This window comes from Macrotis lagotis, chromosome 1, assembly GCF_037893015.1.
Source record: "Macrotis lagotis isolate mMagLag1 chromosome 1, bilby.v1.9.chrom.fasta, whole genome shotgun sequence".
Taxonomy (NCBI): Eukaryota; Metazoa; Chordata; class Mammalia; order Peramelemorphia; family Peramelidae; genus Macrotis; species Macrotis lagotis.
The window spans coordinates 896,722,747-896,749,696 of record NC_133658.1 but is presented as its reverse complement, the minus strand read 5'-3'; the positions used below and the strand labels follow the sequence as shown (position 1 = coordinate 896,749,696).

The 26,950-nt window shown below is 45.5% G+C and overlaps 2 protein-coding genes across 4 annotated transcripts in view; one reads left to right on the top strand and one right to left on the bottom strand.

Moving 5' to 3' along the window:
- PRKCZ (protein kinase C zeta) overlaps positions 1–4,328 on the top strand; it is a 224,103-nt gene extending 219,775 nt beyond the window's left edge. The window contains exon 16 of one of the 2 annotated variants that reach the window (XM_074218704.1): positions 636–4,328. In XM_074218704.1, coding sequence (XP_074074805.1) covers positions 636–723 — 88 coding nt within the window. In that variant the 3' untranslated portion in view covers positions 724–4,328. The remainder of the gene's footprint in view (positions 1–635) is intronic. The other variant, XM_074218705.1, reaches the window with a different exon arrangement.
- FAAP20 (FA core complex associated protein 20) lies at positions 20–14,431 on the bottom strand. 2 transcript variants are annotated; one of them, XR_012474635.1, is made up of 5 exons: positions 14,252–14,431; positions 11,502–11,652; positions 9,414–9,937; positions 3,429–4,631; positions 20–450 (listed from the first exon to the last, which is right to left on the bottom strand). XR_012474635.1 is itself a non-coding variant. In XM_074218706.1 (4 exons), the coding sequence occupies exons 1-4, from the start codon at positions 14,368–14,370 to the stop codon at positions 4,559–4,561; spliced, it is 867 nt and encodes a 288-aa protein (XP_074074807.1). In that variant the 5' UTR covers positions 14,371–14,431; the 3' UTR covers positions 3,053–4,558. The 2 variants fall into 2 exon arrangements, 1 of the variants encoding a protein (XP_074074807.1); XM_074218706.1 differs by lacking the exon at positions 20–450 and having other exon boundaries at positions 3,053–4,631.
- Positions 14,432–26,950: the final 12,519 nt, after the last annotated feature.

The window sequence follows — 26,950 nt, the reverse complement described above, 5'->3', positions numbered from 1 at the left end:
TGGGAGACTGGCTTAGTTTGGCTGATGATTTTGTAAATCCAGGGACAGTCACAAGCAGGCAGAGAAGAATTTATTAAGTTCTGCGTGCCACAGTCACATTGGATCACTGGCAGGCCCCAAAGCCCCAGGCCAGCCTGCCCACCACCTTCCTCTGCTACCGAGTGGCCACCAGAGTGATCTGTCTGTGACCACCTCATCTCAAACCAGGCAACCTCCAGCTCTAATGGACTTGGCAAGGAACCTGAAGGCTTCCATTTTAGGATCCCTCTCAGAGGAGAGCTTACTTTTTCCTCCTAGATATGGTCTGAGCCACTAAGAGCTTTTTCAGAGTGAAACTAGAGGGAAAAGGGGGGAGGGAGCCTGGGTTGTATAGATCTTTTCCTGCCCTTCAGTCGTTGTGTGGCCCTTGGCAAAGCATTTCCCTGTCTTTGCCACCGATTCTTCCTTCCTCTGTAAAAAAGAAAGGGCTAGAATTAGGTGGTCTCTCAAGTCCCTTCCTGTTCAAAGACTAGGCCTATGTCGACTAGTTTGGTACAATGAATATTTTGTATCCTCGAATTAAACAATTCTAGTAATGTCCGTGAGCGAGGAGTAAAACTCAATGCAATAATTGTCTATTTTGCTTTTTCTTAAAGGGATGTAATAAAAAGAATAGACCAGTCAGAGTTTGAAGGATTTGAATACATCAATCCCTTGTTGCTTTCTACAGAAGAGTCAGTATGAAGAAATGGCATCTCCATTGTGGACAAATAATGTGAATGAACTTTTAAATTTATCCCTAACTACAGTATATGCATGCAAGGCTGGGGAACTGTAAGGTTTTGAGTGGAGACCAATGATTTTTTTAAAAATTGCTGCTGAAAATCAAAGAAGAGAATAGATTTTGGTGGGTGTCTTCCTCTAAGTAATACTGGTTTTTAAGAGTTTGGGGCACTGACGCGACTGGCTTCTTTTCTGAGGGAATGTGCACATGTGCCTGCGTCATGGAAGAATCTCATGTTTGTTACATCCTCGGGAAAGGAATGTTCCGACGGCTTTGAAGGTGCACACTTTCTACAAAACAAAACTTGATGCAATGGCCAACAAATTCAAGAAAATTAAAGTGTAATATCCTGAAGAATAAAATGTTACCGTGGTGTTGAACCTCATTTCTGATGCCTTTTTTCCCACAAGTGGCACCTGGCTAAACATCTCAGATACACTATCTAAATAAAAGAGGAGTTGTGTTTTATTAGCAATCAAAACATAAGTTTGGGTACAGAAGTTTAAGTGCCTAAATGGATAAACTGCACCGAAGAATTTTTACAAATTTGGAGTCTTTTCTAAATCCGGGTAAGTTGCTGTTGTTAATATTTAACAGGTATTTTCATACGGAGCATGTACTGAACAGCTGGAGGTCTAGTGCTGAAAACACACCTTGATTTTAGAATGTCCTTTGAGCTAAGAAGCAGCAATGCTAATCTCAATTAGGAAATCACTCCATTGGTGGATAAAATTGGATGACTTCGATTTCAAAATGATGCTGGCCACAGCACCATTAGACCAAAAAATGAAAATAGATATATATTTAAAAAAACTAAATTTGCACAAAATAGATTTCTGAAAAATCCTTAAGCAGTGCCTACATGTCTTGTGTTATGTATTAGATTTTTGGAAAATATTTTTATCAGTAATATGATATTCTGAATTAGAAAATAGGAAAAAAGTATCATGGAGCTAGCCTTAAAAGTTTAAATAAATCTAGAGTATCCATAAACATAACCCATTTTCCTGATAAAGCACACCTCCTACTTCTACTAATCTCTTTGCTTTGAGAATATGTATATTACTAAGTAACCATTCTGCTTACAAGAAAGGATGACTTGATGAAGCTCAACCATAGGTTTTATATATGTCAAGATGGCAAGGGGGAGTGGGAACCACTTGAAAAGTTAGGCAATTTGAAAGTTGTCCGTTAGATCCCTTCTCTTTTGGGAACAGTAAAAAATAAATAAAAGCGTGTGTCTGTGTGTGTGTGTGTGTGTGTGTGCGCACGCGCACATGTATGCATGTGCGTGCGTGTGGGTGCGTGTATTAGATAGAGGGGGCAGGGGGGTGATATTAGCTTCACAGTGGTTAACATGATGCTTTCTTGTCCAGCTGTGGAAGTCAGTCAGGTCGCTTCCTTTATGGACCACTAAGTGTCCACTGCCATAGAAAATGTTCCAAAGGCCTCTGCTGCCGGGCTGGGGCCGGGGCCAGGGCTGCAGGGGCCTCTGTGCTGGCATTCTTCCATGATGTGCATGGCTTGGATCTGGGGGGGAGGGGAGGAGAAGAGGGACAGTGCAGGAAGTACAGATACCTAAGCAGGGCAGGACACAGGCCCCAGCTGACCCCTCCTCCGCTCTCTCTCTCTCTCTGCATTAACATAGAGGTTTCTCAGGGTATGGCATCGCACTTGGTGCTGAACATGATGTCTCTCGGATTCACGTCCCAGTCATGAGGTGCTAGGATGAGACTGCCAAAATATTCTCTCAAATTCCCAACTGACCCAAGCTTGCTGAACAGGTCCCATGCCCCTCTGGCTGAGCTCGGAGTCTCTGCAGTGGCCCGGGCACTGTGCTAACAAATTCCCAGTGAAAATGTGCTTGCCATGAAGGGAGTACAGGACCCCCCACCCCCACCCCCAGGCTGCTCACTCACCTCACCCCTCACCTGGCTCTGACTTTCCTCCAATCCCTTAGTTTTCCAGCTGTCCCCCACCCGCATCCCCCCCAGTTTAGTTCTGCCCCAGTGTGACAAGAGAGCAGGGTGACCCTGAGCGGGAGGGGTGGGCTCAGTTTGTGCGTCGGCCCCAGCGACAGCACGGGGGCCCTTGCGTTATTATGGTCGAAGGCATTTACAATATTGCTGTGTTGCCAAATAGTTTGCTGGTTATGAGTTTGGTTGCTCACGCGCAAGTGTATGAATAACATTCTTGTTTCTGATGAAGGGGAAATTTTTATATAAAGTACTTGTTTTATATATTAAAGAAATGGAAGGATGTAATTAAATGTGTGGTTTGAGAAAAAAAAAGTCCTAATATATTACAAATGGATCTGATAACAAGACGGTCTATAGTTGTCATATCTGAATTAGTAAATGAAAACTCTAGCTAATTTAATGATTGTAAAGCAGTAAATATGTTCTTGTAGTTTTGTATAATGACTTAGTTCAGATCTTTGCTGGCCCGTTTTCTTTGTGCAGAAGATGGTTCGCTAACCCCTAACCGCTGAGATCATTTCTATTCTTGCACACCTATTAAAGACTTTAATGAAAATGCCTAATAGATTGTTATTATTTTCCTTAAAACCAGTTATTTTCCAAAAGGGCAGATTTTTGAAAATGAAAGCTACTGTATAAATAGCTAGTAATAACTTCTATGCACATCCAAGTTGCCCAGAGTTTACCTTTTTCTTTTCTGTTCCTGATTCACAGCTAACCTTCCCTGTGGGTAGGACTTGGTTCACTGGGACAAAGAAGGTCAAGAGAAAAGGAAGAGGAAAAGATTAAATACTCTTTAAGATTTGCTCTATGCTAAAAATGTAAACTACAGCTATTCTACACATTTTGTAGGTAAAAGATCAAGTGACCTTAAAAATGACAGCTCTTTGAGATCTTCCCCAGACTTGGACTGGAATAAATTTTAAAATATATATATAAAAACCAATAGGAGCTAGCAAATGATCTTTACCAATTTGGGGGGTATTCTCCATTATCCCCAAAAGATCTGCCTGCATTTCACTCTGAGCAGGCAATCCTAAGCTCTTTGCAGGTTTCTCAAAAAGTATTAAAGATTTTCATTATCTTTGGTACCAAGACAAAATTTGTATCCCTGGAAAAACAAATCCTAGTTGAAGGAGGAGACTGGAGAATTCCAAGTGGTCATGACATTCCAGGCTAACTCTGGATCATACAAAGAGCTGTGACTTGGCTAACGAACCCCAGTTTGACAGAAGGCTCTTCAGAACAGCCCAGCCTGCCCAATCCCCTGTTCAAGGCAGGCACATCAGCCAGGTCTGAAGGGTGGGCTCGGGGAGTTCAGGAGACTGGCAAGTGTGGAGGCCCACACAGCCACATCCTGCTACAGCTCATTGACTTGTCTGGACCAGAGTAATGGACCATATCTTGAAGGCACTGTTACTATGACTAGGACATAGTAACATGGGGACCTGTGAACCTTCGTCAAGAAGGAAAACTCTGCATAACACCTCATTTGAATAAGTCTTCAGTATGATGGAAATTAAAATAGTCATTCAATATTCAGAGGGAACATTTTATTGTCTGCTCTTAAAAGGCTGAGTCGAGAAGTTCTCTCAACCAGTACACTGCCTCCCCAGGATGGTCCAGTGATAACTGGGGATGGGGGTTGGGGGGGGGGGGAGTATGCCTTGGAAAAAGGCTCTTCTGAGCTTCCAGAGTCCAGGGAGGGGGGGAGGGTGTTAGCATACAGGGTCGGGGTGGCTCAGAGGTAAGGGAGGTCATGTTTTACATGTTTCAACTTTGTAAATGGATTTCGTGTGGGCTCTTGCTACCAAGTTTACCATATCACATCCTCAATACTCTCTGACAAACATTTAGCAAGATGACTATCAACATCCAGCTGCGAGAGCCTGCAGAAAGGGAGAAAACACAAGTGTCGTTAGTGAGTATGCAATCTGGGCAGCCAGAAGACTATATGCTCCATAGGGCAACTTGGGGAGATGTTTCATAAAAGCTGGAACATACCAAGATTATCTAGCCTTTCCAACCTTATTCAACTCTTGCCTTTCCTGGTAGGGAGGTCACCTAGTTAGGAAGGTTGTTAGGCTCTCAGATCAGTGAGAGTAAACTGAGAGTCCTGTCTCCATAAGAAAGTGTCTAAGGCTCTAGATTTTCTCACCCTTCATCTTAAAATATGTCAATGAAGTGTTTCATGAAGCCCAAATGACACATCTTTTCCAAATTTGGTCATTTCTCAAGAATGTTGCTAAATAAACTGAGTTTTGTGTGTCTCCCTCCCAAAGCATGAAAAGTCTGTCTGTATTACTGCACGAATATTTTCAACTTAGAAGAGCTTTGGAAAACTGGCCATGTTCTGGGTATATTCTGTAGGTAAACATGATCCCAGGTTTTTAGGTATAGTATGTGGTGTCAAGTGCTCCTGTTCACAAATGTGTGTGTGTGTGTGTGTGTGTGTGTGTGTGTGTGTGTGTGTGTGTGTGTTCCCCTTTAGAATGGAGAAATAGGAGGCAATAAGGGAAAATAAGTCAGGAGCTGGCAGCCTCCTGTGGGCCTCCTTGGGTACTACCCGCAGGGGTACCTGGCTGTCTGCAAAGTGCCAGCCTTTTGAGTTATTATGGAATCATGATGAACAGCACAATAAAGTCTCTCCACCAGCTTCAGGGAGGGGGAAAAAATTTCCTCTGCTTGTTGCTGCCCTGAAATTCCCTCAGACTGTCGTCATACCAGACTACAAGCCCACCCAGTGTCCCATGTGTTGATTGGCATTTGCCATCAATACCCACTACTGTGTCTATAAATAAGGGTAAATCTGATCTTTCAGGTCCCTCCTTTGTACCTCAGCTGCACCTGTTTAAATGCTGCTTAAATGACTCCAAAAAAGCTTGCAGCAATGGAAATAAAAGCCTGATTTGCTCTAATATATACACTTGGAAAACCATAAGGGGTCTGCAACACTTCTATACTGAAAACTCAAGAACTGGACCATCTGACTTCTTCAGCTCTGCGCCTCCTTGCCCGCCATAGCCCAGAAGCCAGTGAGGAAGCACCTTGGAAGAAAGGATTCTGGGCCAGGATCCCCAGAAATGACTCTCATAAAGCAGAAAGCAAGAGGACTTAAAGAGATAGGAACAACTTACTAAAAATATTTTCTATCCAAACCCATCTTTAATTTTGGAGAATGTCATTGATACTATCCTCCTGCGCCATTTAAAAAGGGATTGGGGCAGGGAGGGGATTGTCCCCCTTGATGTCAACCCAGGAAATTTTGTTCTGGGGAAAAATGGGGCCATCTCCCTACCTCACTATGTATTTTTAAAAACCCCCCATTTGCCATTAAAGAGCAAATGACTACATGATGCTATTTACAAGCTTCTATTAAAAAAAAAAACACCTCACTGTTTTCTTGGCAAAGTCATTCACCTACAAAAGCACTATTGAGCTGCAAGGAAAGCTCAGGTATTTCTACCCCGCATTCAGTCCTCCCCCAATGACTGATAAAATCCAACAGTCCTGGCAACCTTTCCTTCCCGTGCTAGGGAAGCAAATCTCTGAGGAACCTATAAAGGTTAGCAATTACTGAGGGGAACCTACCCTCAAGTTAGACTTTTTCAATTTTACATTGAAAAGCATTCTTGTCCAATCTCCTCTCCTGCCTCCATTTCCCTTGCTAGAATGGACCAATGAGGGTCTTCATTTGGGGGCTGTCAGCAAAGGGATTGGTTACCACTGAATAGGGCCTAAAGATGGTAGCATAATAATTTCTTCTATGAATGAAAGATGCTAATTGCAAAAGATGCCTTTCCAGCAAGAGTAAAGAGACAAGAGTTATTGTGTACATCTGTTAAAATTAGTGCTCGTGGCAGGCATTTCCAATTTTGCCAAAGCATACAATCCGGGCTTAGCAATCCCTCCTTGGCCTCCAAAGGCCATCTCATCACTTGGGATGCACAATAGGCCTCCTGTCTGGGGCCACAGAGAACCATACAGTTAAACAGGGGTGGACTCGGGTGCACTCTCTTTTCAAAGAGAGAAAAACCAAGTAGATGAATCCCTCACCTATTTGACTTTGGCATCTAGTTACCTGTACCATGACTTTATATACACTCCATTTTATAGTGACAAAGAGAATATATGTAGCTCCATGGCAAAAGAGAGACTTTCATCAACACCCACTTTCTCCCCCCCCCAAAAAAAAGCTCCATTAGCAAGTTGTGTCATCAACCCCTTTAAAACCAGGAAGCTGAATGTGTATCTCTTTCTCTAACAAGGACCCATTTTTAACATTGCTTTTAATATGAATCTCCAATGCTATTTCAGAAACTTAGTAGTTGTATGACCCTGGTAGAGTCACTCAATGGCTATATCATTTGTAAAAAGAAGGTAATAGCATCTCTTTGTGAAGATAAAAATGAGATTATATACGTACAGCCCTTTGGAACCTTAAAGATTCTGAAAGGCAACATGATAAAGTTGTCAAAATTGTGTCTGGCTCAGAAAACTTGGGCAGTTAGTTCAAAATTGATGAAATATTTAACAAAATAAACTACACACGATCCATTTATGGTGTTTTAAGTTAATACACAACAGGCATGTGAGAGCAGGTCTTGAAGGCAGTAAGACCTGGGTTTAAGTTTGGCCTCTGACCTCTATGGGTTCCAGACCCCCCTCCCCCCATTAAGTTTCACTTCTCAAAAGTCCAAACAAACATAACCTTCAGAGAAGGAGCTTCCCCTCCTCCTAGGTGCTGCAGGCCCTGACTTCCTAAGGAAAATGTCTGTTTGGGGGTTGTGCAGGCCTCCACTCCCTCACTCAGCTCCCTGAGAACAGAGAAAAGCCTCCAAGCTCCCCGACTGCACCTCTGTGGGAGCTCCATCTCCTACCCCTCTGGGACAACTCGGCAGGCAGGGTGATAATTTGCTATGGCCAAAAAGCTTCCATCACTTCCCCTCTGGGCTGGTTCCCTAACCCCTGAACTACACTGACCACTATGATGGCTGTTTCCCTCACAATTTCTCGCCAGCCTCATAAAGGAATTTGGAAGGATAAACTGGACTAATTGGTCATTTGAACCAAGGGATGTTCTCCTTCAAAATGGGTCTTCTCCAATAGTCTTTTTCTTGAGAATTTTCTTGACATTTGTAAATTGAGACCAATTGGCTAATCCTTGTTCTGTCATCACCCTTCCCTGGACCCCAGGGTAGGCCTCTAAATGATGTTCTCCAGGCTCTCTAGGACACCTCTTCCTGCCTTCCTGAGCCTCAGCTGTGGTAACCTCATGACCCAATTTCTCCCCAAGTGCCATAGAAACAAGTCATCTACATGGGTTCAAATACAATGCAGCCTTACATCCCCGGCCCCCAAACATGCCCTACAAGGTAAATGTTGGGTCTGTCCTCTGCTTTATGAATGGAACTCATTGTATTTAAAGTGCCAAACTCTCCATTCCAATATTAGACTGGTTAAACGCCACATAAAGCAGGAAACTTTGTATCCCTGTTGAATGCAGGAAAAACCAATTAAAAGCCTCCTATGGAGGAGCTTTGTTCGACATATCCTCTGGACTTGATCTGGCCCTAGTCCTTTTGTGTTTTTCTAACTACAAAGGGCCCAGTTCTAAAATAAGGATGAGAACCAGCACTTATATGGCCCCAGTGGTGGGTGCTGGGCTGTGATTGCCCAAGGTGAGGGTGGCAGCCTGCCTGGGTGAAGAGGGCAGACTTAGGGTCTGCCATCTACTGCACTCGTCTCAGGGTCCTGCCCACGGCCGCTCCAGCCCAGCTGGTTAGGAGGCTCCTCCTGGGAACTGGGCTGGGTGGTTGGCACAGTGGACCTCTTGGACTGACCAGGCCCTGAAAAGATCTAAGAGGGCAGCACTCTCAGGGAGAGGGTGACTCGCAGGAGAACTCCAGTCCGAGTGGACTGAAAAGGCGCCAAATTAAAAATTTTAAGAAAAATATGAGCTGCAGCTCTAGCAATGAGGAGAGCATTTTAAAATTTTCGAACCTCCCAAACAACACCCGGAACATATTAGGCCAAATATTTATAGGGTTTTTTAAACAAGGAAATGCTCATTTAAAACTCAATCCTCACTCGGAGCTAGATGCTCATCTTTATGGTTGGGGATTTCTGTGCTTAACCCAACTCCCATTAAAATCAGCGGTGGGAGCAAAGTGAAATATCCATGCTCCAGAACGAGAAGATATTTCCTGTCCTAACGAACTCCATGGTGTGGCTGAGTGGCCATAAAGCTGCAGGGTGCGCCCACCCTGGGTGCCCAGCCTGTGGCAGTGGGTGATCGACCCTACATGATCCTGGACCCTGCGGCTGGTCGGCCAGCAGCTTCACGGCACTCTGAAGCCGGGAACAGCCAGGAGAGAAACGTGGACCTTCCCGGCCAGGTGGAAATCAGTGTCCTCAATAGATACTGCAGGCGCTGCCCATATAAAAGGACTTTACAAGGCCGAGGCTAAGCCAGGATGGCGCCATATTCCACCAACTTCTACCCAGTAAAAATGGCTGCAGGCCCTGGTCCCCTGAGTTTTCTGAACTGCCCTCGGGTCTGTCAGAGATGCCCACCTGGGGTCCCCCACCACCCCTCAGGTTTCAGGTTGGCTCTGCTGAGCACTTCCCTAAGCAATTCTCTCTGAAAAGGAAAAAGATGAAGAACTTACTTTCCAGTAAAGGGAACCTGGCACATCGGACAGCTGTCGAGGGTTCCTGTCCCCTGGCTCATGGTAGCAGAGGCGGTGTCTCTCTCCACACTGGCCCCTTCTGGGCCAAGGCTATGACTGGACTTCTTCAAAGAGGACAGCCCTGGACAGCTTTCCCCCATGCTGAGGGCCTGGGGAGGCACTGATGGGAAGGTGGCCCCCTCCTCAGAAAGTCTCTGTTTTTTCCTGAGCTGGGAGGGCTGTGGGTGTCGGGGAAGTCTGGGCTCTGTGGCCCTGCCATCTCTGAGCTCCGAGGGCCTCTTCACCCCAGCTGAGGCCCTCCTGGGGGCAAGCCCACTACTCTGTTGGGACACTCTTGTGGGCTCTGATTCAGGAAGCTTCTCCTTTGTGAAATGAGAAGAGTCTGGATTTTTTACCCGACCCCCAACAAATGGGATGGCAGGGGGGAAAGGTATCCACTGAAACTCTTCGGTCCCAACTTTAAAGATGGCAGGTTGCTGTGTATCCTCATCGTTCCTGGGGTTCTATAAAAACAGGGTTTTATTTTTATGATGGTTCTAGACTAGGAAAGGAACTCAAAGGTGATTCAGCCCAACCTACGGCAGATAGGAGAACTGAGGCCCAAAGAGGGTGAGTGACAAAGGCCAGAGGCAGGACTAGAATCCTGGGACTATCTGCTCCTGCTCTGAGAGTAAACAAGAATAGCTATACCCTTTTTTCTTAAAAAGCTTCATGTAAAAAAGCAATACTCCTAGAATTCCACACTTCAGGGCTAGAAGAGGACTCAGGGATCACCTCGTCCTATCTTTGTGTTAAGACACTGGGGAAACTAGAGAACTCCAAATATCAGATGCCAGAACCAGGATTCCTACCTGTCTTCTGCCTTCCAGCCCAGGCTTTTGCCCTATTCTTTTAGCCACAAGCTGGGCCAAATGCCAGCCAGGGAGGACACACTTCTAAGTGTGCATATCTTGTCTGGGCACTGCCACGAGAAAGCCACTTGCCAATTCTGGTGTGCCAGTCCTGATTACGACAATGCAATGTCCCAGGAAACTTCAAGACCTTCTCTGAGTTCTGGGCTTCTGAAAAAGGACTTTGGTCCCTCTAATAATTCATCTGAAGCACAAAGACTCCTCCTGGTCTACCCTCCTTTTGGCAACTCACTAGAAGGACAAGTTCTTGAGCTGTCCTCAAGTATGGCTCCGGCTGCCCTAAGGAAGCAAGCCCCAAATGTCCAGGGGAGGAAGGAAGGAAGGGGAAGAAACTACCAGGAGGCAAATGCAGACTGGGTGTCAGGAGAAATTTTCTATATCTCCCATAGGGGGATGGGTCACCTGGAGAAGCCATGGCTCCCCCTGGTGGAGGGTGTCATGGCCGAATGACTGTGCTCCAATCAGGGAATGTGAGTGTGGAGAGAAGGTGGGCTAGCAACGGATGACCGACCAGAAGGCCTTGTCCTGCCTGGCCCTTGAGGGAGACCCAGGAGTCATCAAGGGGTGACTTGCAGAGGCAAGTCTCTTCAACCTGACGTGGAAAAAGCTCCTCCCAACCACCTAAAAGTGAAATGGGCTACCTGGATACAGGTACTGCAATCTCCAGACAGGCTGAGGGAGCTCATAGGCCCTGCTTCATCTTGCCTGGTCTCATGTGATGCATGGTGACTGAATGACTGCCTAGTGTTTGAGTTTCTTTTGACTCTCAAAATTCAGTGAAATGGAAAAGCACAGACACACACAATGCCTCTCCTAGAATTGTGTCTCCACACCAGGCTTGTATGGATGGGGGCGAAGCAGAACAGAGGAGGCTAGGAAAAGCTTTTTAAAAAATAACCTAAAACGACAGTGAAGGTGGAGAAGCCTTTGGAGGTGGAAAAGGATTACCTCCAACAGGGAATGAGGTGCACAGCCTTGGTCTGGACATGACATCATCATGATGAAATGGATTTGTTAGGAGTTTAGCAACATTTTTTAAAGGTCATTGTTCCCCTTCTTTAAAAAATCTAATTTTAAAAGGCAACTGTTACCACTTTAATAGACTCTGTCATAAAAATCCACATCCTGACTATTAATACTATGAGGTCCAGGCTACCTTGTCAAAGAATGCTGGTAAATCTGGCATTTCCTGGCTGGTCCGATTCAGTCCAGAGTTCACACTTCTCAACACCAGAAGTCTCCACAACTTATCGGACTCATTTAACAAACCTTCTTGGTCCAACCAAGATCGGTTGCTGTTTGGTCTTCTGTGAAAACAAAATGAGCAAGAGACATTGAACTTGCCCTCAGGATCAATTCCATAAACTGGCCTGCTGGATCATGGTCAGGGATGCCAAGGCAGAAAGGTTCTGTTGAGGAATCTGAGTAATGGTATAAGAGGATTCCACCGGGAGTCCAAGGTCTGAGGTCTGAATTCCCACCAGGGGCCTCATCTCAGCAATGCCCTCTCTAAGCTGCAAAAGTCTTAATACCAAAAACAGGAGGCTACAGACAAATGCCCCACTCTCTGGTCAGGCTTGGGGTGTTCCCTGTAAACAAATAAGAACAAGATTATCACTAGGACATGGGAGGATTTTGGGGTGGGAGAAAGGAGTAGAGCATCAGACATCTTCTGACAAGACCTCTTCTGGACCCTGATGCCCTCAGCATCTGTATGTAATTTCTCACTGACTCCTCAAAAAGGCTCAACAGTTTTTCCACAAGACCCTTTCCACAAGCAGCCCCCAAACCCCTTTCCTGCTTCTGAATGACTGTCTCAACAGGTTATAACTTGATGGCTAAGCAAAGGAGGAGCAGAGAATAAACTGAAGATGAGAATTACTCAAGTTGTACCTTGGGATTTTACATAGTATCTTCCTCAATGACAATCCTGAGAAGGGCAGAATTATTACCCCATTTTGCAAATGAGGCAACTGAAACCCAGAAGGGTGACTTTTCTAGTCAAGACTTAGAGGTAATCCCCTGGTTTCTTGACTCCAAGGCTACTCCCCCTTGAGAGGGAGACTACAGACTTCCAAGGGTCTGGATCTGAGCTTGCCATGTGTCTCTGACATACATTTCTCTGTCCGCTGCTGCCAACTTATGCTTGCCCTTGTGGTTTCTGTGCCTCAACAACCTTCTATGATAGAAAGTAAAAGGCATCAGAATCCCCATTTTTAAAGAGGGGATTGGTGATAAGAAGTCATTGTCCTTCAGTCATTTTGACCCCATTTGGGAGTTTCTTGGCAAGATATTTGGGGGGGAAGAGGGTTGCCATGTTCCTTCTCCAATTCATTTTACAGAGGAGGAAACTGAGGCAAAGAGACCTGTCCCGGACTCACAGCAATTGTTTAAGGCCACATTTGAACTCAAGTCTTCCTGTCTCCAGGCCTACTGTACCACCTAGCAAACCCAATAAATCACAGGATCACAAAAGACCAAGTTTCCATTTTACAGACGAAGAAACCTAGTGTGAGGAGGATGAAATACACTTATTTGCCCAAAGTCACAAAAATCATGACAAAAAAGACACGACCTAAATTTTCCGTCTTCATAATCACCAAAGGGAGAGGGTAGGGGCAGGAGAGAGGACCTTGGATTAGTCTCCTGACTAGCAAACACAGCCAGACTAGGCTGGCACTACTGAGGCATTGATGACAGAGTAAACAGTGCTGACCTTAGACTAAGATCCAGCTTTGGACATTAGCTGTGACTAGAAAAGTTACTTAACCCATCTGCCTCAGTTTCCTCAAACATAAAATTGGATAATAGTTCACACTTCACAACTGTTGAGAATCCAATGAGATATTTGTAAGCTCTTAGCCCAGAGCCTGGCAAACTGTAGGTGCTCTAAAAAATATTTATATCTGTTTGTGTATGAATTAAAACATAATTTATTATTTTTTTGAGGCATTGGGGTTAAGAGACTTGTCCAAGGCCAGATAGCTAGGTAATTATTAAGTGTAATGGTTGAGTGTCTGAGGCACAATATGATCTCAGGTCCTCCTGACTCCAAGGCCAGTGCTCCATACACTGTGCCACCTAGCCACCCCCATAAAACACGATTTAAACTATTTTGGCTCATTTGAATTTCACAAGCCTGTGAAGGTTCTATGAGTGACCTTTGACAGGGCATCTGACCTCTCTGTAAAACAAGGGGATGCAGGGTGGTCAGCTCAAGTGACCCCCCCCATGTCCCTTCCATCTCTAAATCTTGAATGTAAGAAGCCCCAGGGGAGTGGGGGGGGGGTCTAGGACCAAAGTCTCCTGGCTCGCCTCTTGCACCCTTCCTTCCTCCCCTGATAAACGCTCCAATGATACATGATGAGGCCTGTTCACTGGAAGGGAAAGAAGGTTCAGAGGACAGAGATGCAGAAGGTTGTCCCGGAGGGGAAGGTGGTCAGTGGACTGGGGGAGGGGGTGGAAGAAGGGGAATGAGGATGGGCCATCAGAAGATCGTGAAAAGAGTGGCCTTAATGGAGGGAAGGAAGAAGTACAGAGGGACCTGGATAATGGGGGTGGGCCTGAAACAGCAGATAACGGGTGGAGGTTGGGGGGGAGAAAAAAGACCCCAAAAGATGGGGAATAGGAGGGATGAGGAAAGTCTGGTTAATGGGTGGGCTGGGGGGGGGGGGGTGACCAAGGCCCGTTTAATGGGGAGGGGTGAGGAAGGCCCGGTTAATGGCGGGGTGAGGAAGATCCGGTTAGTGGGGGGGGGTGAGGAAGGCCCGGTTAATGGGGGTGAGGAAGACCCGCTTAATGGGGGTGAGGAAGGCCTGGCTAATGCTCAGAGTTGGGAGAAGATGGAGGACCCGGTGAAGGCCCGCTTCACGGGGCTCCCGCCTCCCTCCTGGGGCGGGGCCTCACCTGCCCTCCTGCCCCCCGCCGCCAGGCCCCGAACAAGAGGAGGAGGGGGGCGCGGGCGGCTTTTTCCGCGTCAGCCTCAGCCGAGGGCCGCGAGCAGCCGCCACTCCGGGCAGAGCCATTCGCTGCCTGCGTCGTCGAGCCTCCCGCCCGGCGGCGTCCCCGGCGCCTGCGCTTGCGCGTACGTACACAGGCGCATGCGCGTACGCACACAGGCGCATGCGCGGAGGACGGTCGTTTGGACACTGCCTACGAATACGTACGTGTGTGCGTAGGTGCGTAGGTACGTAGCTGCGTACGGTCGCCTGGAGGGTGCGCGCATGCGTGCGTGAACACTCAGGGGCCGGGCCTTCAGCCTAGTCTCCTCCTCCCCTGAGGCTGCCTTCGGCCCTCCGGACCCAGAACTGGGATTTTCATTCTTTTCTCTCCGGGGGAGCTGTGAGCCCTCTCACCTCAGGCTGTCACCCGCCCCATGCCCTCTCCGAGGCTGGTGATGCCCCCCGCACCTGGAGACCTTATTGCCCCATCCCCCACCTCTCACCTGGACACATCTACCCCCTCACCTTCACACACACACACACATATACACAGACACACACACGCACACACACAGACACACACATACACAGAGACACACACACATATACACAGACACACACACGCACACACACAGACACACATACACAGACACACACACATATACACAGACACGCACACACACATATACACACAGACATATACACAGACACACACACACACACACACACACACACACACACACACGAGATGTCATTCCTTTCCCATCACCTACAGCTGCTCTTTCTCCTGTCCCTTCACCTGGGGTTGTTCCCTCCCTCCTTGGGGCACTTATCACACCTCCCCAGCTCACCCCACCTCCTTTGCAGGGAAGCGGGGAGCTCCCCATGGGAGGCCAAACTGGCCTGCAGCCCCCCCTCCACAAACTTTCCCATCAGTTCAGCCAGACTTGAGAGGGGTCTCCCTTCAGTCAGGGAAGGGGAAAGGGCATCTGGTTATGCTTTCTAACCTCCTGTACATTTTCTTTTTCTTGAAACCTTGGACTTCATGGCTTTTCAATCTTTTCTATAGTGGAGAGAGCAGAAAAAAAGACATTGAATGTGTCATGGACCACTCTGGGAGGTGAGAAAGGGAGCATTTCAGTGCCCTTTGGTGAACAAGGACCAGGCTACCCCTAGGAGGGAGAATTGTTGCTCAAAGCCTATTGAGTTCTCTGCCACTGTGGCTGGACACCAAGAGGAGTGACCCAAAGTTCAAAAAAAGGTTCTAAAACTGGAAAAGAGATATGGAATCTGGGTATCTTTTCTTGCCCTCCTCCTTGACTTCTGGAAGTTTCCTATTGATGGGATCCCAAATGAGAGAGAATCTAGTACAAGGAAGGACCTGAAGAGTCCTAGATATACTCCCTCCCACCAGCTGCTCATCCTCATTCGTAACACCAGTGGCCTCCTCCAGTTGGCCCAGGATCCTGCTCCCCTAAGAGAGAGACTTAATTTTTCTTTTTTGTAAGGTAATGAAGTTAAGTGACTCACCCAAGGTCACACAACTCGTAAATATGAAGTATTTGAGGATGAATTTAAACTCTGATCCTCCTGACCACAGGGCCAGTACTCTATGCACTGTGCCACCTAGCTGCCTGAGAGGGCTAGTTTCAACAATGTAGTTGACTCCAGGCTGGATTCCAACTCAGAAGCCCTAGGTTACACTCTTTTCTCTGTTGCTAATTCTGGCCCTCTGTTTTTTCCCCTGTAAAATGAGAGGGGTTAGCAGGTGGACGGCCTCCCCAGCAACAGATCCCAGGCTCTCTTACCCTTCTCCTTAGAGCTGTTTCTGCTAACCCCCAATGAGAGCATCTTTTGTACTTGTTCCAAGACAATTTTATGGACAAAAAAATCCTAGTTATGGCTCTTTTACTGAAGATGTCAGGACCAGGGCCAGAGCCAGGGTGGAGATGAGGTCCAGTGTGGGCCAGAGACCTTCCAGAGACCTTCCTTGTTCAATAGTTTTCCCCAGTCCTAGACCTTCCAGACCCAGGTATGGTTAAACAGTCTTCAAGGAGCCAGAGGTCCTTAGGATCGTACATTTAGAGCATCAAGGGACCTCAGAAGTCATCTAGCCAAGCCCCTTTATTTTACAGAACAGGAAACTGAGAGCCAAGAAGATGAAGGGACATGTCTGAGGTCACTCAAATAATGTCACTGCAGGGGTGGGAGGGAGACAAGTATTCAGTCTGATCTGATAGTAACCCTCAGGCCCAGATGAGTGTCAGTTTTGGTTGGTTTGTTAGATCGTGTCACAAGACAGGAGGAGTCCTCCCGCTCCCCACTGCGGCTTTAGTCCAGACTTCTCAACATCCTTGATACAAACACACTTGAAATGTAGGCAAGGACTTCCCCTCTGATTTCTCTAAAATGGCAGCAGTGGAGCCTTTCCCTGCAGAAGCAGCAGCTCATACAACTTGTGAAAGGGAAAATTTCCAGGTTTGGGATCAGAGAATGAGTGTCTCAGTCCTGGGACTGGCACTGCCTCTGTAACCTTGGACAGAACCCTTTGCTTCTCTGGACCTCAGTTTCCTCTCTTGTAAAATGCAGAATTTGGACAAAATGACCTCCATGGTCCCTTCCAACTCTGGGTTTAAGGTCTCATGATCTTCCAAGCCGAGACCCCACAGAACTTGAGAGTTAAGAAGGGCCTCTTGGGCCACCCAACCCAGTCTTAACCTGGAGGGTAACCCCCTCTTTAAAATCTCCATCTAGGAGTCATCCAGCCTCCATATGGTGTGAAGGGAAGCTTTGCTTCTGGGCTGGGAAGTTCATTACCTTCCCAAACAGACCTTTCTATATCCAGGCAACTTGATTCCTTAGGAAAATTTTCCCTGCCATTTAGTCTAAATCAATCTTTCATGATCATGCCAACCTTCATTAGCTTTTATAGCACTGATAAATCTACAACACCCAATTTAGCTATATTTTGCCTTGCATCATTTACCCTTGTTTCTGGTATCTTCGGGGAGAGCAAATTCCTAGAGGGGAGAATACATTGTTGGCTCTCAAGAAACACAGTTGTTGTGGTCCAGGTAAACCCATCCTAGGATTCTCAGGCTGGCTGTAAAGCATCCGTGAAGCTCTGCATGTCAATTTTAGTCAGGTGATTTTTTTTTTAAAGCTTCACTGAATCTGGGTTACATTTCCAGAAATCACAGAGCTCAAAAAATAAAATGAGCAATTAGCTAATTTAAAGTTAATAGGGCTAGAGATGTGGAGCTGGAAAGGGCATTATAACTCAGCTGGTTCAACTTTCTGAATTTCCAGATAAGGAAACTGAGGTCTCTTTCATATCCATCACTATGAAAAACATTTCACAATTTTTTTTGGTTTGTATGAAGGAAATATAGAGCTCATCTTTTAAAAAACATTGCAAATGCAATGCTCTGAAGCTATTTTCTCAGCCCTTATTCAGACTGATGCATGTTAGGTCCCCAGAGGGTGACAAACTTAGAATTCCAGGGTCTCCTCTAGTGACCCCACAGGGGTCATTACATGTCATTATAAGAAGCAGTTTTGGGGAAAAACATGAGTAGTTGGGGGAATCTGAAGAGGTTCATGAAAAAAGGTTCATTGTTTCAGATGAATCATGAAGGAAACCAGGGATTCTGAAAGGTGAAGAGGGATTACATTCAGATCTATGGGGGGATTTTTTTGTTTGTTTTGTTTTTAGGTTTTTGCAAGGCAAATGAGGTTAAGTGGCTTGCCCAAGGCCACACAGCTAGGTAATTATTTAAGTGTCTGAGACCGGGATTTGAACCCAGGTACTCCTGACTCCAGGGCCGGTGCTTTATCCACTACGCCACCTAGCCGTCCCCAGATCTATGTTTAAAAAAAAAATCACTTCAGAGGCAAAGGGCTGAGACATGGGGTGGGATGGAACTGAGTAGGGAAAGGAAACAAGGAAACCAAATAGAATGCTATTATAGTAATCTTGGCAAGGTATAAGGAGAGTCTGAATGAGGCTGGTTCTTCGGGGAGTGGTGATTTTGGGGAAACACTGGAGAGACGATAAGATCTAACAATTGATTGGATATATGGCATGTGAGAGTGAGAAATGGAAGATAACACTAACATGATCATGGAGGACTGGAAGAATAATTAATTGGGAAGTTCAGCAGGAAAGTCGATTTGGGGGAATGGTGATGTGTTCAGGTTTGGACATGCTGGTTTTGAAATGTCTATAGGACATCGACTGGAAAATGTCCAAAAGATAGTCGGTGATATGCATAGGAGGGAGAGAGATGAGGGGTGGGTATGTAGATCTGGGATTCTTCAGCATAGAGGTGGAACTAAACCCATGGGAGTTGATGAGGTCACTGAATGAGAGAGGATAGAGAGGATAAAGAAGAGAATCCAAGGAAGGACTTTGGGATGTGCCCACCATTAAGCAGACTTGGCATGGATAATGGTCTAGCAAAAGATACTCCCGAGGGAAAGGTTGGATAGGTAGAGGAGAATCAAGAGAGAAGGCAATGAAAATAAAAGTGAGTAGGCTTTTTATGTATGTAGAAGGAATAAGATAATCAACAGTGCCAAATGCTGCAGAGAGGTCATAAAGAATGACAGAGAAGAGATCAACACTGGCACTTTTGTAGAGCAGAGATTCAGTGAGGTGTATCAGAAGCCAGATTGCAAAAGATCGAGATGAGTGAGCAAAGAGGATCATTCAATCAGTGTCTATCAGTGAACATTTATAAAAAGCCTACAACGTGCCAGATATTATTCTGTGTTGGAGATACAAAAAGAGGCAAACACAGTCCCTGCCTTTAAGGAGCTTACTACCTAATGAGGAAGACAATCTGCCAATAAATATATAAAAAATCAAGGGATACACAGGATAAATAGAAAATTATTAAAAGAAGGTACTGGGGGTGGCTAGGTGGTTCAGTGGATAGAGCACTGGCCCTAGAGTCAGGAGTACCTGAGTTCAAATCGGGCCTCAGACACTTAATAATGACCTAGCTGTGTGGCCTTGGGCAAGCCACTTAACCCTATTTGCCTTGCAAAAACCTAAAAATAAATAAACAAACAAACAAACAAACAGATAGATAGATAGATAGATAGATAGATAGATAGATAAGCAAATAAATAAATTAAAAGAAGGCACTGGAATGAAGAGAGCTTGGGGAAGGCTTCCTGTAGAAGGTGGGATTTTAAGTGGAGCTTTAAAAGAAATCATGCAAGTCAGTTGTCAGAGCAGAAGATGGAGAACATTTTAGGCATGAAGGACAGTCCAAGAAAATATTCAACAAAGTATTTTGTATTTGACCCTGGAAGTAATGGGGAATCATCGAAGTTTATTGAATAAAGGATGATGAAATTATGCTTCAGGGAAATCAGTTTGGTCACTGAGTGGAGGGTGGATTGGAGTGGGAAGAGAACTGAAGCAGGTAGATCCACCAGCAGATAATTAGAATAATCCAGCCGTCAGTTGATGACGATCTACACCAGACTTGGGCAAGTCACTTAATCCCTGATTGCCTCACATCCAGGACCATCTCCAGCTGTCCTGATCCATATCTGACCACTGCACCCAGATGGCTCTGGAGGAGAAAGTGAGGCTGGTGACAGCACAGGCCCCCCCACCCCCCACCCCACCTCACTCAAATCCATTTCTCTTGATTGTCCTGATGGTCATGATCTTCAGAAATGAAGGGCAAACATTATAGTACCTACCATGTATGTTAACTCTGGTCCTCACAAGAGGTAAGTGTTAGTATTATCTCAATGTTACAGCTGAAAAAACTGAGACAAACAGAAGTTAAGTGACTTATGTAAGGCCACAGAGTAAGAGTCAAGAGTCTGAGGTCAGACAGACAACCTCAGATGAGGTTGGATTTGAAACTCGAGTCTTCCTAACTCTGGGTCTCTTTATCCACCAGGCTACCTAGCTGCCTCTTTTCTGCAAGGCTTGCCTCACTACCAGCTCTTTCATGAAGACTTCATGTCCAAGAAAAATATAGTGAGAAGTAATTTCCTCCTCCCCTAAACTCCCGGAGCACTATGTACTTACTTCTTGTACTTATCAAGTCTGTTGTATCATAGAATCATAAAATCTGGGGTCAAATCTCACTCTGGCCCCTACTTCCTGCAGGTAGGCCATGAAGATGGTGTGGTGGTGCAAAATGATCATGAGTCAAGACCATGAATAGGTGATCAAACGGAGAGTGGGAAGATGGTTTGCACTTATTTCTGTTTTTAAAAAATTTATTTGATTTTTAATTTATGGAATAAAATCAGCATTTACACAATTAAGCCATTATTAATGGATCACACTTATTTCCAGCATAACCACACGTACTCCCACTCTCCCAAACTCCCCCACTGTTCTTGTTCCCTCTGGCCTCCACCTTCTGAGTCTAGTGTCAGTCCCTCAAGATGGTTACAACCTAACTTACCCCTACCCAGGCACCCGCAGCAGTGGGGCAGGTGTCATTGAAAAACTCTCCCTCAGATCAACTGATGGGTGCCCAGATTCCCCTTGAAGGGTGGTCTCTTTATAAGGCCTCTACATAAATGCCCTGCCCTTTCCAAAACAGGATATGCCGTGTTTGTGAGACATGACCACTGATCAGTAAGTAAAAGCCCTCCCCCCTTTTCATATGAAGTGAGTCGATATGAATTTCATAGACGGAGCAAACGTGGAGAGAAATGAAAAACTACAACACAGATCTCATTTCATCATCTTTTCTTCCAAACCCACCTTACTTTCCAACATTCCTATTACTATTACAGGCACCACCATCTTTCCAGTCACCTGGGTTCCCAACCCTTGTGTCATCTTCAACTCCTCATTCTCTCTCACTCCTCATATCCAGACTCCTTCAATATACCTCTCAGAAACATCCCCTTCTCCCCACTAACAGTGGCCCCACTGTTCTGCAAACCTTCCTCACCCCTCTCCCAGACCCTTCTGAATGACCTCCTTGCCTCACACATCCTTCACACAGCTGCTGATCCAAGTGTCTCAGCTGGTCCTGGGATCACATGCTTATCGTCTTTATCTCATCTTTTCTTAACTTCTCTTCTTTTGTATTTTATAATCTACACAATTAGAATAGTATATACATAAGACATAAATAAATGTATGTATAAAACTCATAAATACATATATACATAATGATGGATGTTATCAAAGCTCCGCATGATCAGAATCATGGAGGATCCTTGGATTAGACAGTCCTATTTAATATTATAGATATTATTAATATTATAATATATAATATTGATATGCTTTTATTGATTAGGCCCAATTTGTCCTGTCGGTAACTTCTTTGTACGGTTTGCCTTCTCCACGCCCCCCCCCCATTAGATTGTAAGTTCATTGAGGGCAGGGGTTTTCTGCTGCCCCTTGCGGTGCCCTACCAGTCCTCAGCATACTGGCTCATGCAGAATGGATGCCTCTTAACTCTTTATGGACTGATAGACCTCTTCTCCAGTCTGACTCCAATGCTGGTGTATCCAATTACTGTTGAATCACTCATTCTGGGGTCCTGCCACTTGGTGGCAGCAAAACACCCCCAAAACCCCCCTTCCCCCACTTCTCATTTAAGCTCTCAGTGGGAGGCGAGTCCCAGGCCCTTCTCCGTGTGGGGACGGGGTGGGAGGGGCTGTTTGCCCACATGTTTATTTCTCTGTCTGCCCATGTGTTTGTTTGCCTACCTGTCTGCTGTCTTTGTGCTCCTGATCGTGTGTGTGTGTGTGTGTGTGTGTGTGTGTGTGTGTGTGTGTGTGTAAAAGCTCTTTTCTTGGCCCTTCTCAAAGGGGAACGCCAAGCAAATCTGTCTTGTTGAGTCCCAAAGGGACTGAATGGCCCAGATTCTTTCCTGTGCTCATGCCCACCGCAAGCCAAGCTGATTTCATTAAAGAGTCTGCCAGAGCCCCTTGACATCCGGGCATGCACTCCAGAAACATCCCGATCCCTCACATGCACACCAGAAGATGGCTCTCCCTGTTCTTGCCTCACCAGGGAAGGCCCCTCTGCGCCTGCAGCCTCTTTTACCTTCCCCAGGAAGATGGATGTGCTCATTCTTTGTTTCCATTTATTTTTCCTTCTATACTGCCTGGTGGAGGGAGCACAGACCCTGGGGTTCAAGTCCCAGGTTCAAATTGTGCCCTGGGTGACCTTGGTCAAGTATTCATATCCCTCACTTCAATTCCTTCATCTGTAAAATAGGGGAAAGGGACTTGGACCAGATGAACTCTGAAGTCCTTTCCTGCTCTTGATCCATGGTCATTCCCAATCCCCTTTCAAGCCTAGGGCCTTCCCTCTGTGTTGATCCAATTTATCCTCTCAGTATCTTGTTTAAATACAGCTTTTCACCTCTGTGCCTCACACCTTCTCAGAACTCCCAGCCCCTGGGGCTCCTCCCTCTCTTGGACTGAAGAGCGTGAAGGCTGGACATTGCAGGGCTCCACCCTGAGCCTCCACCTTCTAAGGAGGCACTTCTTGGGTTTTATGATCTCTACCCACTCATCATTCTTCCGGATGAAATCAACTCTGTAGCAAACACCTTCTAAGATCATTTCCTATCTGGCTGCCCACAAACTGGGTAGCTTCACCTTTTCAGCTTTTTAAAACATGTGTGTCTTCCATATAACCTATATTAGATTGCTCTCTGTAAGGGGGAGGAGGGAGGGAGAAAAAACGTGACATCCAAAACCTTGCAAAAATTATTAAAAACTATCTTTGCATGTAGTTGGAAAAATAAATATTTGTTTAAAAATGTATGCCTTCCTTCTGTTGGAATCCTCAGCATCCTGGCAGCTAGGTGGCACAGTGGATAGAATACTGGCCTTGGAGTCAGGATAATGGGAATTTGAATCCAATCTCAGACACTTGATTACTAGCTGTGTGATCTTGGGCAAGTCACTTCACCCTGATTACCTCACATCCAGGGTCATCTCTAATCATTCATAGCTGCTAGCCACTGGATCCAAATGGCTCTGGAGGAGAAAGTGAGGCTGATGCAGTGACCCCCACACATACTCAAATTCATTTCTCAAACATGTCATCACCTCCCTGATGGCATGGTCTTCTTTGAGGACAAAGGACAAACATCATCATCATCATCATCATCATCATCACTGTATCCTCAGCACTCAGCAGAGTGCTTGGTATACAGGAGGAGCTTAGTAAGTGTTGATTATATTTACTTTGACTCTGTTTTGCTGTTTCTCTGTCTTAGACTGTGAGCTCCTCGAGGACATCCCTAGCACTTGGGGTACAAGTTTAAAGACTGGTACACACTAGGCACTTAATAAATGCTTGTTACCTGACATCCTTTTAGAGGAAACAATGAATATATGGATAAATCAGCACAAAACAGATACAAAATAATTTTAGACAAAAGACTCAGAGATCTTAAGTGATTCATCCTAGGTTCCAAAGTGTGTTGTCTGTGTGTGCATGTGTGTGTGTGTGTGTGTGTGTGTGTGTTTGTGGGGAGAGGGGGAAGGTTGTGTGTGTAGAAATTGGAGGGAGAGCAGAAAATACCTCTTCCAGGAAGCAGTATTTGAACAGAGCTTTATAAAAGACTCCTAGAGGATTCTAAGAGTGCAAAGCAAAGAAGAAGCTATTCCAGGCATGAGGAACCATTTTTGTCCCTGAGCTGGGTTTATGAAATGTATAAACCTAGCACAAGTATCATGCGTTGTTTCCTGAAGGACCTCTCCACAAGGCTTCATGGAGGTGAGCCTGGGATCTGGAAAGCTCTGCCAGTAGAGTGCCAGCTCTGGAGGATTCAACTAGCTGGAAGGAGCCTAGAGGATTAGAGAGATGTCTGTTATCCAAGGACTAATCTAGCTGAGTTCACAAGGGCTCATCACTAGGTTGGCCTCAGGGGGACAGGATGTTCCTGTACAACAATTCTCAAAGACTGTCTACCAACCCCAAGAGGGACTGGCAAATGCGTCAGCGGAGGGCACTGCCCACAATGATGAAATCAGAGATCCTTGACGTATCTCTTAACTAGACTCCCCAAACTGGCATTCAAGGCTCTACCCAATCTGGCCTCAAGTAATATCACAGAAGCTCATCCAGACTGTACCTGACTGAGAATGCCATCTAAAACATCTCTAACAAGTGAGCATCTAGCTGCTACTTGGAGCGCTCCAGTGAGTACAAACCCAATATACTCCCAAAGTAGCCCAGTCCATTTTGTAGCAACTGAAATTTTTAGAAAAGTTTTCCTGATATTAAATATAAACCTGTTTTTTTTTTTTAAAAATGACAATTTCCAACCATTGCTGTTGGTTCTATTCTCTGGGGTCAATCAAAACAGAAATCCCTTTTCTACCTGGCAGCCCTTCAAGTCTTGAAGACACCTATTTCTTCTTTTTTCTCTTCTTCCCCTTATCCCCCAGGCTTCTCTTCTGCAGGGTAAACATCTCCAGTTCTTTCTAATGATTCTCATATGACATATTCTAGAGGCTACTTCATCTGTATTTTCAGCTCACTCTTAGCCCAATACCCCTAAATACTCCTGCCAAACTGGACTATTCTATATTCACTAAGCATGTTCCACCATTCGCACTTCCATGCTTTTGTCCATGTAGCCCTGCCTCTGTCTGGAAGGTTTTCTCTGTCCCTCTTCTGATTTATTTCTCAACACCTGGAAAAACCCAACCCATTCAAAGGCCCAGTTCAAAGGGCCCCTCTTCCCTAATCATTTTGTCCCTCTAATAACAGTTCCCCTTTAGATAGCAGTTTATAACCCAATTTCTGTATATTGGCTTATTTGATGATCAAAAAGTACAGGAAATATGGGATTATAGTCCCCCATTTTAAAGATGAGAAAGTTGAACCTTGGAGAGTTTAAAGAATTTGCCCAGGGGGGCGGCTAGGTGGCATAAGGGGCAGTTAGGTGGCATAGTGGATAAAGCACTGGCCCTGGAGTCAGGAGTGCCTGGGTCCAAATCCGGTCTCAGATACTTATAATTACCTAGCTATGTGGCCTTGGGCAAGTCACTTAACCCCATTTGCCTTGCAAAAAAAAACCCTAAAAAAAGAGAATTTGCCCAGGGTCAAATAATAGGATTTGAATGTAAGGTTTTTTTTTTTTTGATCCTCATAACCCTGGGAGGTAGGGACAATTATTAGCCCCATTTTACAGATGAGGAAACTGAGGTTTAGAGACACTAAGCATCATACAGCTAAATACTATCTGACTAATTGTTGTCATTTATCCTTTGTGCTTTTTTTTAAGGTTTTTTTTTTTTTGTAAGGCAATGGGGTTAAGTGGCTTGCCCAAGGCCACACAACTAGGGAATTATTAAATGTCTGAGGGCGGATTTGAACTCAGGTCCTCCTGACTCCAGGGCCAGTGTTCTATCCACTATGCCACCTAGCCGCCCCCTTAACCTTTGTTCTTGAAGATCATTTCATCAGGGCGATGATGACATGACAAGCTAAGGTGGATCTGAGTGAGGGGTTACCGTGCTAAGTCACCAGTCTACCTTTCTCCTCCAGAGTCATCTGCATCTAGTGGCCAGCTAGGAATCAGAGAGATTGGAGATGGTCTTGGCAATGAGGCAATCATGGCTAAATGAATTGTCTGAGGTCACAGAGCTAGACAATATCAAGTGTCTGAGGTCACCTTTGAACTCAGATCCTCTGAATTCAGTGTCCCTGGGCCACCTAGCTGCCACCATCTAGATAATTCACTCTATTAGCCACGAAACCATTCCAAGGGTTACAAAAATTGGGTTGAATGACCTTCCTCTCCACACTTCTGTTTTCTGCATTGGAGAACTAGAGTCAGAGGTCTCCTTAGCCCTAGATTCACCATCTCTTAGGAAATGAGAAGTATTTAATTAAGCTACTCTACACCAGGTCCTTTGTAAAGTGAGGGGGTTACAAAGACAGGACTGAGAGTTTTTGTGCTCTCGGAGAGGTAGGAGGTATGTGGGACTGCAGTCTCATCCTTTACTACCTTGATGAGTTTCCACTCTTGTAACCACTCTCCTTCAAGTCAGTTTAGCCAGGACTCAAGCTGTCTCAATTTGAGAGGCAACCAGAAGCTCTCAACATCCCAAGCTCTCTTGGATTCCAAGTCTCTTGGAAATAAAGCAGATCATCTCAAAGTGTGAAGCCAATAGTCCTAGCATAACATCCACAGGATCTTCCTTAACACATTCTCCTTTCCCTCCCCTCCTCTGTTGTTGCTATCACCTCCCTAATTTCTTCCTTTTTTTCTTTTTAATTATATTGTGTAGCTCTAGTCAGGGCCTCCCTTTGCCTGGTTCCTCAGTTCCTCAAGGTAGACTGTATTGAAAGCAATTGGCTATCAGGCCTTATACATTTGGGGGCACCTGACCTCCAAGAGGCAAGACACAGTCCAACCATCTCTGACACTGACCCCATCTTCACCTTTGAAAATTCACTGTCTTGGCAACTTCTCTCCAGGATATTTTGCTGTGTGCATTTTGTAGGAAACTGGTTTGTTTCAGAACATGAGTGCCAATGAAAGAGTTTGAATCTATGGCAGAAGAATGTAAAGCTCCCTGAGGGCAGAAAATGTGGTAATTTTTTCCTCTTTAGATTTTTTTACACCTTGTACAGTGGCTGGCAAATGGTAGATGCTTAAAATAATGGGGGGGGGGGTGAGTGGGTTGCAGT